Source organism: Pleurodeles waltl, chromosome 5, assembly GCF_031143425.1.
Source record: "Pleurodeles waltl isolate 20211129_DDA chromosome 5, aPleWal1.hap1.20221129, whole genome shotgun sequence".
Taxonomy (NCBI): Eukaryota; Metazoa; Chordata; class Amphibia; order Caudata; family Salamandridae; genus Pleurodeles; species Pleurodeles waltl.
Genome location: NC_090444.1, coordinates 1,709,815,937 through 1,709,831,617, shown reverse-complemented (window position 1 = coordinate 1,709,831,617; position 15,681 = coordinate 1,709,815,937). Strand labels below are relative to the sequence as shown.

The following is a 15,681-nucleotide window of genomic DNA, read 5'->3' as shown; positions in this document are numbered from 1 at the left end:
ATTTACACTGCACTTAAGTAACTTATAAGTCACCTATATGTCTAACCCTCAATTGGTGAAGGTTAGGTGCAAAGTTACTAAGTGTGAGGGCACCCTGGCACTAGCCAAGGTGCCCCCACATTGTTCAGGGCAATTTCCCGGACTTTGTGAGTGCGGGGACACCATTATACGAGTGCACTATATATAGGTCAATACTGATATGTAGGTTCACAATGGTAACTCCGAACATAGCCATGTAACATGTCTAAGATCATGGAATTGTCCCCCCAAGCCAAATCTGGTATTGGGGTGCCAATCCCATGGATCCCCGGGGCTCCAGCAAGGACCGAACTAGCTCTTTGGGGTTTTCTCTGCAGCTAACGCTGCTGCCAACCCTCAGACAGGTTTCTGCCCTCCTGGGGTCTGGGCAGCCCAATCCCAGGAAGGCAGAACAAAGAATTTCCTCTGCGAGAGGGTGTTACACCCTCTCCCTTTGGAAATAGGTGTTAAGGGCCTGAGAGGAGAGATCCCCCAGCCCCTGCTCTGGCACGAAACTGGACAAACAAAAGGGGAGTGACCACTTCCTGTCCATCACCAACCAGGGGTGGTGCCCAGAGCTCCTCCAGTGTGTCCCAGACCTCTGCCATCGTGAATGCAGAGGTGTGAAGGCACAATGGAGACCTCTGAGTGGCCAGTGCCAGCAGGTGACGTCAGAGACCCCTCCTGATAGGCTCTTACCTGGTTAGGTAGCCAATCCTCCTCTGAGGGCTGTTTAGGGTCTCTCCTGTGGGTTCCACTTCAGATAACGATTGCAAGAGCTCACCAGAGTTCTTCTGCATCTCCCAACTCTGACTTCTGCCAAGGATCGGCTGCTGACTGCTCCAGGACGCCTGCAAAACTGCAACAAAGTAGCAAGACAACTACCATTAACATTGTAGCGACTAATTCTCCCGGCTTTCTCGATTGTTTCCTGGTGGTGCATGCTCTGAGGGCTGTCTGCCTTCACCCTGCACTGGACGCCAAGAAGAAATCTCCCTTGGGTCAATTGAATCTTCCCCCTGCTAACGCAGGCACCAAACTTCTGCATCACCAGTCCTCTGGGTCCCCTCTCATCTCGACGAGCGTGGTCCCTGGAACACAGGAGCTGGATCCAAGTGATCGCGACAGTCCAGTGGTCCTTCTGTCCAAATTTGGTGGAGGTAAAGGATTGCAAGGATTCCTTTGTGCACAGCACAGCCCAGGTCCCCAGCACTCCGCCCTGCATTGCTCAACTCGCTGAGTTGACCACCAGCTTCGTGGGACCCTTTTTTGTTGTGTTGAGACAACCGCTGTGCTCATATTTCTTGAACGCCTGTTCAAGTGCTTCTGTGGGTGCTGCCTGCTTCTGCATGGGCTCTTTCTGTTGCTGAGTGCCCCCTCTGCCTCCTCCTCCAAGGGGCAACCTCCTGGTCCTTCTTGGGCCCAGTCAGCCCCCATTATCTTCAACCACGACTCTTGCAGCTAGCAAGGCTTTTTTGCGGTCTTTCTGCGTGGAAACAACTCTGCGTCCTCCAACGCACAGTGGGACATCTTCTGACCAAAGGAGAAGTTCCTGGCACCTTCCGTTGTTGCAGAATCTTTGGCTTCTTCCACCCCAGATTTAGCTAAAAAAATGCAATTTTTCCCATGTTTCTGTGTGGGTTCACTGCACAGGCACAAATTTCCTACCACCAACATTCCGCTCAGTCTCCTGATAGAAATGATACCTCACTTGTTTAGGTGGGTCAAGTGCCTGTGACAGGGAAGAGACAAAAACATGTTGAAATTGAGGGGGAACCGACGCGGATCCAAAAGGGCAGTTTAAAAAACAATGTTTTTTGGCTGACAAGTGGGGCAGAATTTTTATCGGTATAGATGCAACAATGATGGGTAGTAGCAATTTTGTGGATTCCTGCAGATTCCAGAAGGTTCCATCACAGAAATGTGGGGAAAATGTGTAATTTCAAGCAAAGTTGGAGGTTTGCAGGGCATTGTGGGTAGGAAAATGGTGCGGGGTGCATGTGAAGCACACCACCCTGCACACACCCAGGTGTTCAGTTTTCAGATGTGTCTAGGTCTCATAGATTTTTCTACATGGCAGTATCCCAATGTCCAAAAAGTGCAGCCCTCATCATTCCAAGTGGGACGATTTTGAGAGTTAGACAAGCTCTCATGGCCCAAATGTAAAACCAAAACCCCAAATATTCAAATGTTCTCTTGCTTGCCATTGGGATAAGATCTTTTAGTATGTGGAGGTAGAGCTGAAAGACTGTTACCCCCTTTAGTTGGGATGGGGGCATAACCATGCCCATACTGGTAAGTAGCCACCACCCCACTATATATATTTTTTACTTCCCTGGATTCTAGTAGGCTTTCTGCCCCCCCGGGGAGTGGATCGGGGGTAATTGCCTCATCTGCCCACCAGTGGGCAAAACAACATTGTCCCCATTTATTTGGGGTAAGCGTATGGCTGCTGTGCTTTCTGCCCCCCTTGAAGGCATATGGACCTTCCAAAAATAGGCTGATCTACCCCCAAGGGGGGCAGAAATGGTCAACAGTAATGTGTCTACATGGGGAGCGAACCTTGCCCAAGGGGCTGCCCCCCTAAACAAAACACACACACCAATCCCTTGTGCCTAAGTGGTTTCGCTCCCCCTGGGGGCAGATCAGCCTAATAGAAATAGGCCGATCTGCCCCCAACGTTGCAGAAATGGCCTAAGATGAATTTTCTTGTCTAAGGGGTCAATCCCCATCTGTAAAAACAATATTTAAAACAAAAATCCCTGGTACCTAGTGGTTTCTGCCCCCTTAGGGGCAGATCGGACTAACTAAAATAGGCCGATCTGCCCCCAAGGGAAGGCCTTCTAATACTCCCAGCGCCCCTCTACATACTACACTTGCCTAGGTGGGAAACTGACTTTTGCATTCCACTTTCTTAGTATATGGTTTGTGTTCCCCCTAGGCCCATTTCTAACTATTGCGATTTTCACTATTTGCCCTGTTTTCTAAATGCTTTTACAGCTATGTCTGCATAGTAGTGTATATAATTTGTGTATTACTTACCTCCTAATGGAGTATAGTCTCTATGGTATTTTTGGCATTTGTGTCACCAAATAAAGTACCTTTATTTTTGTAGTACTGAGTATTTTCTTTCATGTGTGAGTAGTGTGTGACTACAGTGGTATTGCATGAGTTTTGCATGTCTCCTAGTTAGGCCTTGGCAGCTCATCCACACCAGTTATCCCTTATTAGTAGATTAGTAGTGTTCTAGCAGCTTAGGCTGATAGAGGTAGCTATAGCAGAGCAGCTTAGGCTGAACTAGGAGACATGCAAAGCTCCTACTATACCACTTATATCATATAGCACTATATCATAAGAAACACAATACACAGAGTTACTAAAAATAAAGGTAATTTATTTTAGTGACAATATGCCAAAAGTATCTCAGAGGAGGTAAGTAAAATACACAAAATATACACACAAACCAAAAATCAGGTAAGTAAACAGTTAGAAAAGTAGTGCTAACATGGTAGAACACAATAGAATGCAATAGAAGCCAATAGGCCTAGGGGCAACACAAACCATATACTCCAAAAGTGGAATGCAAACCACGAATGGACCCCAGGCCTAGTGTACTGTGTAGAGGGTCACTGGTAGTGTAAGAAAACACTAAGGGTGTCCAAGATACCCCACCCCAAGACCCTGAAAAGTAGGATTAAAGTTACCCTACTACCACAGAAAGACAGTAAAGTCGAGATAGGGGATTCTGCAAGGACAACAACTGACTGCAAAACACTGAAGACGGACTCCTGGACCTGAGGAGCTGTAAAGGAAGGGGACCAAGACAAAGAGTCACGCAAGTGTATAGGGAGGGCAGGAGCCCACTAAACCCCGGATGAAGGTGCAAAAGGGCTGCCTCCGAGTGGAAGAAGCCAAATATTCTGCAACAAGGGAAGGTGTCAGGAACGTATCCTTTGGTCAGAAGATGTCCCATGGCATGCTGGAGGATGCAGTGTTGTTTCCATGCAGAAAGACCGTAAACAAGCCTTCTAGCTGCAAGAGTCGTGTTTGAGGATTTTGGGTGCTGCCAGGGCCCAGGAAGGACCAAGAGCTAGTTCCTTGGAGGAGGAGACTGAGGGGGCACTCAGCAATAAGGAGAGCCCTGGCAAAAGCAGGCAGCACCAGCAGAAGCACCTGAACAGGCACTTAGAGGATCTGAGGACGACGGTCAACTCAGAGCAACAAAAGAGGGTCCCACGACATCAGAGTCCAACTCAGCGAGTTGGGCAATGCAGGACAGAGTGCTGGGGAACTGGGCTAGGCTGTACATGAAGGAATCCTTGCAAGAGTGCACAGAAGCCCTAGCAGCTGCAGTTCACGCAGTACACAGGATTGCTGTCTAGCGTGGGGAGGCAAGGACTTATCTCCACCAAACTTAGACAGAAGGACCACTGTATTGTGAGGGTCACCTGGATCCAGCTCTTGTGTTCCAGGGACCACGCTCGTCGAGATGAGAGGGGACCCAGAGGACCAGTGAAGCAGAAGTTTGGTGCCTGCGGTAGCAGGGGGAAGACCCCGTCAACCCACTGGAGATTTCTTTTGGATTTCCTATGCAGGGTGAAGGAAGACAGCCCTCAGAGCATGCACCACCAGAAAGCAGTTGAGAAAGCCGGCAGGATTAGGCACTACAATGTTGCTGGTAGTCTTCTTGCTACTTTGTTGCTGTTATGCAGGCATCCTGGAGCAGTCAGCAGTCGATCCTTGGCAGAAGTCGAAGAGGGAAGTGCAGAGGAACTCTGGTGAGCTCTTGCATTCGTCATATGGTGAGATGCCCACAGGAGAGACCCTAAATAGCCCACAGAGGAGGATTGGCTACAGTGAAAGGTAAGCACCTATCAGGAGGGGTCTCTGACGTCACCTCCTGGCACTGGCCACTCAGAGCTGTCCATTGTGCTCTCACACCTCTGCATCCAAGATGGCAGAGGTCTGGGACACACTGGAGGAGCTCTGGGCAACTCCCCTGGGAGGTGCTGGTCAGGGGAGTGGTCACTCCCCTTTCCTTTGTCCAGTTTCGTGCCAGAGCAGGGCTGGGGGGATCCATGAACCGGTGTAGACTGGCTTATGCTAGGATGGCACCACGGGTGCCCTTCAAAGCATTTCCAGAGGCCAGGAGAGGCTACTCCTCCCATGCCCTTCACACCTATTTCCAAAGGGAGAGGGTGTAACACCCTCTCTCAGAGGAAATCCTTTGTTCTGCCTTCCTGGGACTGGGCTGCCCAGGCCCCAGGGGGGGCAGAAACCTGTCTGAGGGGTTGGCAGCACCGGTAGCTGCAGAGGAGACCCACCGGAAAGTTAGTTTGACAGTACCCTGGCTCTATGCTGGATACCCGCGGAAGCATGGAATTGTCCCCCCAATACCAGAATGGGATTGGGGTGACAATTCCATGATCTTAGACATGTTATATGGCCATGTTTGGAGTTACCATTGTGATGCTACATATAGGTATTGACCTATATGTAGTGCACATGTGTAATGGTGTCCCCGCACTCACAAAGTCCGGGGTAATTGCCCTGAACAATGTGGGGGCACCTTGGCTAGTGCCAGGGTGCCCTCACACTAAGTAACTTTACACCTAACCTTCACTAAGTGAGGGTTAGACATATAGGTGATTTATAAGTTACTTAAGTGCAGTGTAAAATGGCTGTGAAATAATGTGGACGTTATTTCACCTAGGCTGCAGTGGCAGTTCTGTGTAAGAATTGTCTGAGCTCCCTATGGATGGCAAAAGAAATGCCTAGGTACCATATACTAGGGAATTATAAGGGTGTTCCAGTGTGCCAATCAGAATTGGTAAATGTGTCACTAACCTGCAGTGACAATTTTAAAAACAGAGAGAGCATAAATACTGAGGTTCTGGTTAGCAGAGCCTCAGTGATACAGTTAGGCACCACACAGGTAACACATATAGGCCACAAACTTATGAGCACTGGGGTCCTGGCTAGCAGGATCCCAGTGACACAGATCAAACACACTGACAACATAGGGTTTCCACTATGAGCACTGGAGCCCTGGCTAGCAGGATCCCAGTGAGACAGTAAAAACACCCTGACATATACTCACAAACAGGCCAAAAGTGGGGGTAACAAGGCTAGAAAGAGGCTACCTTCCTACATTGTCCACTCCAGGGCCAGTGGCGTTGTACCATCTTCCAGCTGAGGTGCACCCCCATTTCCCGTCCCCCTGAGTTGCATGTCTGTTTTCAACCTGATGCCCCTGCAGTGTTCTCTCTGTGTTGTTGCAGGAGTGAGGTGGGGCCTTGGCCTATGTGTTTTGGTCCTGTGGCCCACGGACATTGAGGACTGGGCATTGTCCCTACATTTGTACAAATGTATATCCATTTGTTTTTTGTTGCACTTATTCATAGTATGTTTACGTATTGCACTCACTTTCTTCAAATCATTTTGACCTTGCATTATTCCTGAGGGGTACGGGGTGAGTATGTAATGTTACTGAATCTCCTTGTGTGTATGGGGGTGGGGGTGTGTGTGTTGCGTGTGTGTGTCACTCTCTTTTTCCTCCCTCCCTCCCCTGTGTGCTAGGCGGAAGTACCCACTGTGGTCGTCTTCGCCGGCATTGGTGTTCACAGTGAAGCAGAAGATAGACAAGCATGGGGAAGACATGCAACTCGGGCTCCATGGCGGCGTGGTTCTTTCCTGAGTCTCCTGAGATGAGTCGTTTCCCTTCTGTGCAGTGATTCCTCCAGGCTTTTGATGTCGTTGGTACTGCCCCGGAAAAGGTGGCGGATAGGCCGGTCATAATTCAGTGGGTGGAACATTGTCTTCTGCCTGGCTGTTGGTGATTACTGCTGTGGTGCTTGTTGGTTTCGCCCTGGCGGTTGGTGTGTTAAAGTGGCTGTCTGTCTGAGCGGTTTCTGCCGTGGTCATGATTCCATTTTTTTAACCACTGGCCTGTTGGCGGTACTACCGCCGCTTTATCACCGACCGCCAGGGTTGTAATGAGGGCCATAATGCTCTTTGGTCCAGGCCCATGCTCACTTCCCTGCCCATGATTCAATAACATCCCTTCCTATTCCGGAGTCTAGGACTAACAGTGTTCTGCCTGATTGACATGTATTCTTTCACTGGTAACCTTGCTAGCTTTCAGATAAGGTTTTATTTTATTTTCAGCACTCCGTGGTTGTGCTTGTAATCTACTTCTTGCTCATTCCCCTGTGTGCGTTTTCCCCTTAATAGTCCCTTTCCACCATTCCTCCTAGATAATTCATTGCTTTCCCTGTACCCCCTTAATCCAAGTCTTTTTAATACTTTTTTTAATGATAGCTCTTTCCTGTTGGAGGCTGGCCTGGTGTGTGGGCAGTACCTATGGCACTTACACCTTATACCAGGTCCAGGTATCCCTTATTAGTGTAGTGTAGTCAGTGCCTAGAAGCCAGGCTCTCTAGAGGTGGCTGTGGATGAGCAGCCAAGGCTTATCTAGGAGACATGCAAAGGTCATGCAATACCACTGAGGTCACACAGTAATTACACACATGAAATAAAACACTCAGTCTTACAAAAATAAAGGTACTTTATTTTGGTGACACAAATACCAAAAATACCATAGAGGCTATATTCCCTTAGGAGGTAAGTAATATACAAATTATATACATTGGTATGCAGAAATAGGCATAAAAACAGATAGAAAACAGTGCAAATAGTGAAAATCACACTAGAGAGAAATAGCCCTAGGAGGAGCACAAACTATATATTAAAAAAGTGGAATGCGAAAGTCGCTCCCTCACCTAGGTAAGTGGAGTTTGTAGAGAGGAGCTGGGAGTACCAGGAAAGCTCAAAGGTAAGTACCACAACACACCCCAGCAACCAGGAAAGCAGGAGTAAATCAATGAAAATTCCCCAGAACACCCACTTAGAAGGAAAGAACAATATTGCAAAACCCAGAAGAGACTGCTAGACACCAACAGTGGATTCCTGGACAAGAGGACCTGTGGAAGAAGGGGACCAAGTCCAAGAAGCACAGCGGAGTCCCGGAAGGGCAGGAGCCCCTACTCACCAGACTGAAGGTGCAGGAGGTGAGTCAACAGTGAAGAAGAAGAGTCAGCACTGCACCCAAGAAGATGAAGTCGAGTTCCTGGAGGATGCAGGTGATGTTCCATGCTGGAAGGAGGATTGCAGTCGGGTTTGCGTCTTCAGATTCTGCCAACAAGCCTTGGCACATGCAAAACTCGTGGTTAGCGGAAAGTGGAGCTGCCGGGGACCAGGAAGGACCAGGTGGACTCTACCCAGGAGGGGGAGTGTCAGAAAGGGGGCTTCAGCAACACAGAGAGCCCACAGAAGCCCAAGCAGCACACACAGGAGTCTCACAGGACAGGGACACAAAAGTCGAGGAAGAGGCCCTCGCAGCACTACGAAAAAGGCTCCTGTGCCGCCAGAGAAACACTCAGGGAGCTGCGTGTCACAGGATGGAGTGCTGGGGACTGGAGCTTTAGGATGCCTGAAGATCTTGTGGAAAATATGCAAACAAGCCTTGGCAGCTGTAAAGGATGTGGTGCATGGGGGTCCTGTCCTACGTGGGCAGGCAAGGGCTTACCTCCAGCCAAGTTGGACAGCTGGAAGAGAGGACCATGGGGACCACTTCAGTCCACAGCACGTGATGCAGGATCCATGCAATTCAGCAGGAGAGGGGAATCATGCAGCCAGTCGTCGACACAGTTAGTGCCTGCAGAAGCAAGGGAGTTACTCCTTCTCTCAAGGGAGATTCCTTCTTCCTTCTGATGCAGGCTGAAGACGACCTGTCTTTAGAGGATGCACGACTGGGGAAATGTTGCAGCTGCTGGGAGGAGGAGCCATGGATACAATGTTGCAGGAGGCGTCTTGCTTCTTTTTGCAGCTTGTCGGGGCCTGGAGCGTCCAGATGCAGTTTCTTCTGTCAGAATTCAAAGTGGAGGGTGCAGAGGATTCCTGCTGGAGTCTTGTAATATGAATCTGAGGAACCACCCAAGAGAGAGATGCTAAATAGCCCTGAAAGGGGGATTGGTCACCTAGCTGGGTAACCACATATCAGGAGGGGGCTCTGACATCACATGCTGGCACTGACCACTCAGGTGCTCCCAGAGTTCCCTGCCAACCTTGAATCCAAGTTGGCAAAACCCAGGGATCTCTGGAGGAGCTCTGAGCACCACCCTTGGAGTTGTGATGGACAGGAGAGTGGTCACTCCCCTTTCCTTTGTTCAGTTTCGTACCAGTGCATGGACTGGGGTCCCTGAAAATGTGTAGACTGGATTATGCAAGTAGGGCACCAAATGTGCCCTTCAAAGCATTACCAGTGGCTTGGCGAGGCTACCCCCCCAAGCCTGTAACACCTATTTCCAAAGGGAGAGGGTGTAAAGCCCCTCTCCCAAAGGAAGTCCTTTGTTCTGCCTTCCTGAGCTTGAGCATTTGAAGCAACAGGAGAGCAGAAACCTGTCTGGGAGGTGGCAGCAGCTTGGGCTGCTGGAAACCCTCAGGAGGCTGTAATGGCAATACTGGGGAACCTCTAAGGATCCCCCGGAGTGCATGAAATCATACAATCAATGCTTGAAAAAGCATTGAGGTATGATTCCAATACGTTTGATACCACACATGCCTTTGTTCATAGTTACCATTATTTAACTGGACCTTACTATTGACATATGTCATGTCTAGTACACGGGTCCGAAGAAATCCGGGAAAGTCTGGGAAAATGGGCCTGGAGTTCATGGGGGCACCTCTGCTGGTGCAGGAGTGCCCTCATACCCAGTTTCTTTGCACCCTGCGCTCTGGGCTGGAAGGCCTGCATAGGGGTGACTTATAAGTGACCTGGTATAGTGAAAATTGGCAGTGAAAGGGTGCTTGCACCTTTTCACGCAAGCTGCAATGGCAGTCCTGCAGAAACCTTTGCTTGGGCTCCCTATGAGTGGCAAAAAATATGCTGCAGCCCATAGGGATCCCCTGGAACCCCAATGCCCTGGGTACCTAGGTACCATACACTAGGGACTTATAATGAGGAAGCCTGTGTGCCAATTGTGGGATGAAATACAGTGATAACTGTTACCAACAACTAAATTGAGGGGAGAGAGCATAACTACTGGGGTCTCGGTTAGCAGGATCCCAGAAGACACAGTCAAGAACAATGACAAACAGGCCAAATCTGGGGGTAACCAAGCTAGAAAGAGGCTACTTTCCTACATTTCCTTACACTCTCTGCCCCACTGTGGCTCTAGCCAAAAGGTGAAGCGCAATGGAAATGCAGTAAATTTCAACAAACACTAACAGGCATATCCTTGAGGTTTAGACGTTTATGGCAAGAAGGCCTAGGAGGTATTCTGCTGTCAGTAAACGTCCTTGTAAAGTTCCACCTTCTGCATAGTAAGGCTTGAACTTAAATTAGGAGGAACACTACAGGTTATTCCAATGGCACTTACATCATGTTGTATGGCTTAGATATAGGCAGGGCCACTAGAATTAGGTGATGATGTTCACATAATTAAACATTTGTCACGTTTGTCTGCTGCTTAATTTGCAGATCCCATAGGCCATTAAAATGTATCAGTGTTTTGCAGATAATGATTCAGACTCAGGAATTCTGACTTCATCCAGCCCAGGAAAAAACACCCTAATGTATAATATTCCTAGTTACTGATGACCTGCACCGGAAGTTCTAAGCACATGTATTCTTTGGTGGTAAAATGAATTAACGGCAAAGGCAAAACTGCCAGAAAAAGATCAGAGATGTAAACAATAGATCCTGCTAGTTCTTAAAGAATGGAATGGCTCACCAGTGACCTCTGTTTCCTCAGCAGTCTAATTGAAAATGTGAGTATTTTACGACTTCTAACCTGTGCACACTCCCTTTCTTTCTATTTGTTCTAATCCGACTCTCCTCCACATTTTTTCTCCAGCTATTTAAATTGTAATGTCTCTCTGTTTCATGCACAAGCACACATTTCCCCTGCAGCCCTCTGTCTATATAACTCCCTACATGTATCTTCTACACCTCATCCCTTTTTCACCCCAGCTATTCTCCCTCCACCTTCCTCTTGCTGCTTCCAGATGTTTGCCCCAAGAAAAAGCATTCCACCATCTGGTCTTTTTCACTTTCTCTGCCCTGCTGTTCTATCTGCATCTGCCTATCTTATCTCTCTGGCAAGTCTCCCTGTACCCTCTACCTCTTGTCTCGACTTCTCTCCTGTAACTTCATCTTTTACACAGATCTTCATTTAGCACCCTTGGCAGTCCCTGTGCCCTCCGTGGTCCTATTATCTATCCTAGAGAGTTCCTGCTCGTCATGCACCTTTACCCCACTCCTGGCAGCTTATTGTAAAGCAAGGCCAAATGGTTCTGCCATGCGTTCACATACAGTTGACAAAAAAAGTTGGGAAAGCAAATAATGCTGTCTTTTAAAGCTGAGACCTATTGGCTTTGCCAACGACTGTTGTCATTTGAACATAAATTTGACAAAGAAAAGGATTGTCCATTTAAGATGAAAATATTGATGGGGTAATGTCTTCTTAAGGCTGAGAGGCCCGTTGCTGCTATGTTTAATTATATTTTTTATTCCATGCATATACCCTCCATGTTGGTGTCAGCGTGTTTTCTTTTTCCTACTTTTATTCTTGTAATTTACCTTGAATATGCTGTTGAGTTTGTGTTTATGTTTTAGTGGTCGTGGTTGAGTGAATGGGTGAATGGAAGAATGAGTGATGGGTGGAGGAATGGATACATGCGATCAAGGATGCGTGACAGTGTATGTATGATGACTTACTGAGTGCCTAAACCTATTAATGAGTGAAGAGAAACTTTAATTCATAAGCAAGGCGTATTGCCATTACCACTGCTTGTTTTCGAAAAGGTTCCTATCTACAAAAAGACAATTAGACCAACAATGGACAATAAAAGCTTCAGATTTATGCATTAAAATAAACAAAGAAAACATACTTCTGTCTCAAGCATGATTTTATAGTTGATGTACTTCACTGATGTTTTATCATTTAGATCCGCTGTAAACGTTTCCAAGATTGTAAGTTGAAACTGGATGTGAGCTGTAAATTTAAGGGAAGAGAAGTGAGGGGAGGGTTAAACATCTTGTGAAATTCAAATATAAATGGAACAAAAGTTACTCTTAACATTTTACAACAAATGTATATAATAGTGATCTACAAGATAACATATATCAAATGTATAAATTATATATAGCTAAGGCACTGTGCAAGTAGTAGAGTTGCGCAGGGTCTTGCAAAATATAGAAAAAAGACAAATTAAGCCAAATACAACACTTTGCATAAGAGTTGATATGCCGAGTATAACCACAGTAGACGTAAAAGAATTCAAGGAAAGAAGGATGGTCTGACCTCAATGACTCAAATTTTTATCTAGGATAAAGATGGCTTTCTACATGACCTTGCTAAGGAAAGAGATAGCATAAAAGAATACCCAGATCCTTGTCAAAAAATAACTTAGGGTGAGAAGTTTCCTATTTCCCTACACTCCCCACTCCATTCAACCAATGACTTATGCTAATGTAGACTGAACACTGCTCACTATGTTTTAGATGGCCTAAATGTGACCAGGGAATACTTTGTAATGTCTAAAAAAGTAAAGCACAAATATGACTAAATTAAAAATTAAATACATTAGGCACTACATTTGATTCTAATACTTTAAATCTAGAATTGATGTTCATCTCCATGAGGTTTATCGACAAATATATATAAAAATAAATGATAGAAATGCCCAAGAAGTGCGCAAAGTGACACCCTGTAAAGTGCTACAATAATGCAAAACAAATACTTACCATCCTCATCCACATTCTTCACTTAATGCAGTTATATCAAAGCAACACCATCATAAAGAAGATGCACACAAGACAGAAATCATGTTAAACATTTATTTAAGAAACATAACGTTTTAATATAGCAAACAGCTTATGATACTCTTCTTGCATTCAGAATTTTTGTAACATACTGCAGTTCCCACCCTTGGCCTAATATGGGGCCAGATGTATCAAGCTTTTTTGCATTCGCAAATGGTGCGAATAGCAAAAATCGGCCGTTTGAGAATGCAAAAATGGTCCCTGAGATGTATGAAAGGCATTCACAATGTGAAAAAAAAACAGAATCGCAAAAATTGTGAATTTTTGCAAATATGACATGGTTTTGCGTGTTGCAATCAGCGTATCGCAAATGGTGACATGAAATACTGAATCGCTATTTGCGAGACGCAAACTGCGACACAGTTTAGTGAATCGCAGATAGCGATCCGCAAAATCATGGCACAATTTGCGATATGCTGATTGCGGAATGCAAAACCATGTCGCTATGGGATGCATCAAAAATTTGCAAATTGCGAAAATTGGCAGAATGGCCTTTTGCACATGCAATTTACCACAAATTGAAATCAGGTAGTAACCAGATGCAACCTATATTAAGAGGCCCAGAATGCCTCAGCCACTTTTCCACAATGGCTGCACTCTACGTGATGGCGAGGAGAATGAGGATCTTGGCAGGTTTGAGGAGAGGGAGGAGGAGACCGGAGCGCATTTTCAGAGTGCGCATAACCCTTTTTGACCAGACAGAGGAGGAAATCTATGATAAGTACAGGTTAAGCTAAGCCATGATACTTGACCTGATAGCTGATCTACAACCCCTACTGCAGCGCACCACACACAGGACCAATAGCATACCCACCCATGTGCAGGTATTATGCTCCCTGCACCTATTAGCCTCAGGGAGCTATCAAGGGGTCATAGATGCAGCAGGAAGGAGGGGTCTCACAGAGTGCTCCCTCACGATTCTTTAAAGCATTTCTAAATGCCATGCTGAGCAAAATACAGGAACACATAAGATTCCCCAACACCCCACAGATATTACAAAAAACAAAAGTAAATTTTCATCAGATTGCACAATTTCCACGTCATAGGTGCCATCGATGGGACACATGTAGCTATCTGTCCACCATCTCCACAGAGTATGTTTATCGCAACCGTAAAAACCTTTATTCCATGAACATACTGGCGATTAGCAATGCCTCTAACCTCATTACCGATCTTGTGGCCAGATACCCAGATAGCACACATGACTCCTACATCTTTCGCCACAGTGCAATTCATACAATTGCTAGCTGGGAAGTTTGGCGAAGGATACCTACTGGGTAAAATAATAGATGACTATGTTGCATTGAAGAAATAGTGACTGCAGATTCCAACAGTACTCATTTTACCCTCTGTTCATTCCAGGAGACAGTGCCTACGCAGTGAGCACCTAAATACTGATTCCCTACCTGAACCCATACAATGCTGCACACAGGACAACCCGCAGTGTTGTGGAGCAGATGTTCATTCTCCTGAAGAGCCGCTTCAGGTGCATCCATAAAAGTGGAGGGGCACTTCAGTACAGCCCACAGACGACATGTAAAATAATGGCCGCATGTGCAATGTTGCACAACATAGCAACAAGAAGGGGCATACCTGTTGAACCAATGGAGCCTGACTCAGATGAAGATGGTGATCCCTTACCCCCCCATCACCCACTAGACAGGACCAGTGCAGCAGAGGGCAGGCAAAGACGTGCTGACATCATGCACAACCATTTCTAATGTAAGTAATGACAACACCACTGCAATTTCGTGTCTTTCTGTAGTTAGCAACTTTACTACCTTGACTTCAGTAATGTATGTGTCAAAAGGACATAGCCATGAAGCATAGGCTACCATGTGCAAATAACAGTGTCACACTATTAACATCATAGTATAACTGTAGAGCTACATGTTACAGTAGTCTCCTGTAGGCCTTAACATTACTTTCTGCATCCACACACTCCACTTGAGTGCTCAGTGGCCCCACTGGCACCTCTTGTAGCGGGTTCACTGGCAGTACTGTGTCTGGTACTGCAACGCCTAGGATCCATCACAGGGGCTGTAAGACTGCTGAAGCTAGAGAACTCCTCACTATCTCCATCACCCAGTTCGGCGTTTGTAGCATTGTGTGCTGTCTGCATTGCATCCAGGACATTGGTTATTTGCACCAAGCCCTGTGCAACGTCCCAACTGCAGTTTGCCATCTCCACCTGTATGTCCACAGTACGTCGGGACATCATGGCAGCTGAACTAGCAGGCCTATTGACCGATCTGCAAAACCCATCAAACCTTCTCATAAATAGGTGATGGTGCCTACGGTGGCTGACACGCTCCTGCTGAATCTCAGTGCAGAGGTCCCTAATGGCATTTGCCAAGTCTTTTGTGTTTTCGGCTGCTGTTTGCTGTCCCTCATGCAGTGACTCCAAATGCTTGTTCATTGCGCCCATGTTCTGATTGAATGACACCAACTGCCTGTGCATTGACCTCATGTGTTTGCATTGCAGGCGCTGCACCTTCAGCATGGAAGCTTCGAGCCCACCAAAGATTGATGGGCCCTCTCTTTCCTGTACTGTCTGCCTGCATCGTGACACCTCCTGACGGGAGTTGAGTGACGCTGGGGCAGGGACTGCTGTGTTCCTGTGGATCTATCCTCTGGGGGTGGTGTAGGGAGTTCATCCGGCATCTCACCCTTGCCCTGCTTCTGGTTGGTGCAATACTGAGAGACTCACTTGTGTTGGAGTTGGACTGTGGCTGTGTTTCAACATTCCCCACATTTCCACCTTCTGCTGAAGCTGG

The 15,681-nt window shown here is 46.9% G+C and overlaps 1 protein-coding gene across 5 annotated transcripts in view; it reads right to left on the bottom strand.

Moving 5' to 3' along the window:
- Window positions 1-15,681, bottom strand: part of LOC138296693 (adhesion G protein-coupled receptor F5-like) — a 912,996-nt gene that overhangs the window by 471,564 nt on the left and 425,751 nt on the right. For all 5 annotated transcript variants that reach the window (XM_069236060.1, XM_069236064.1, XM_069236063.1 and 2 more), the window contains one exon: window positions 11,971-12,074. In XM_069236060.1, the coding sequence (XP_069092161.1) occupies window positions 11,971-12,074 (104 nt within the window). The remainder of the gene's footprint in view (window positions 1-11,970; window positions 12,075-15,681) is intronic.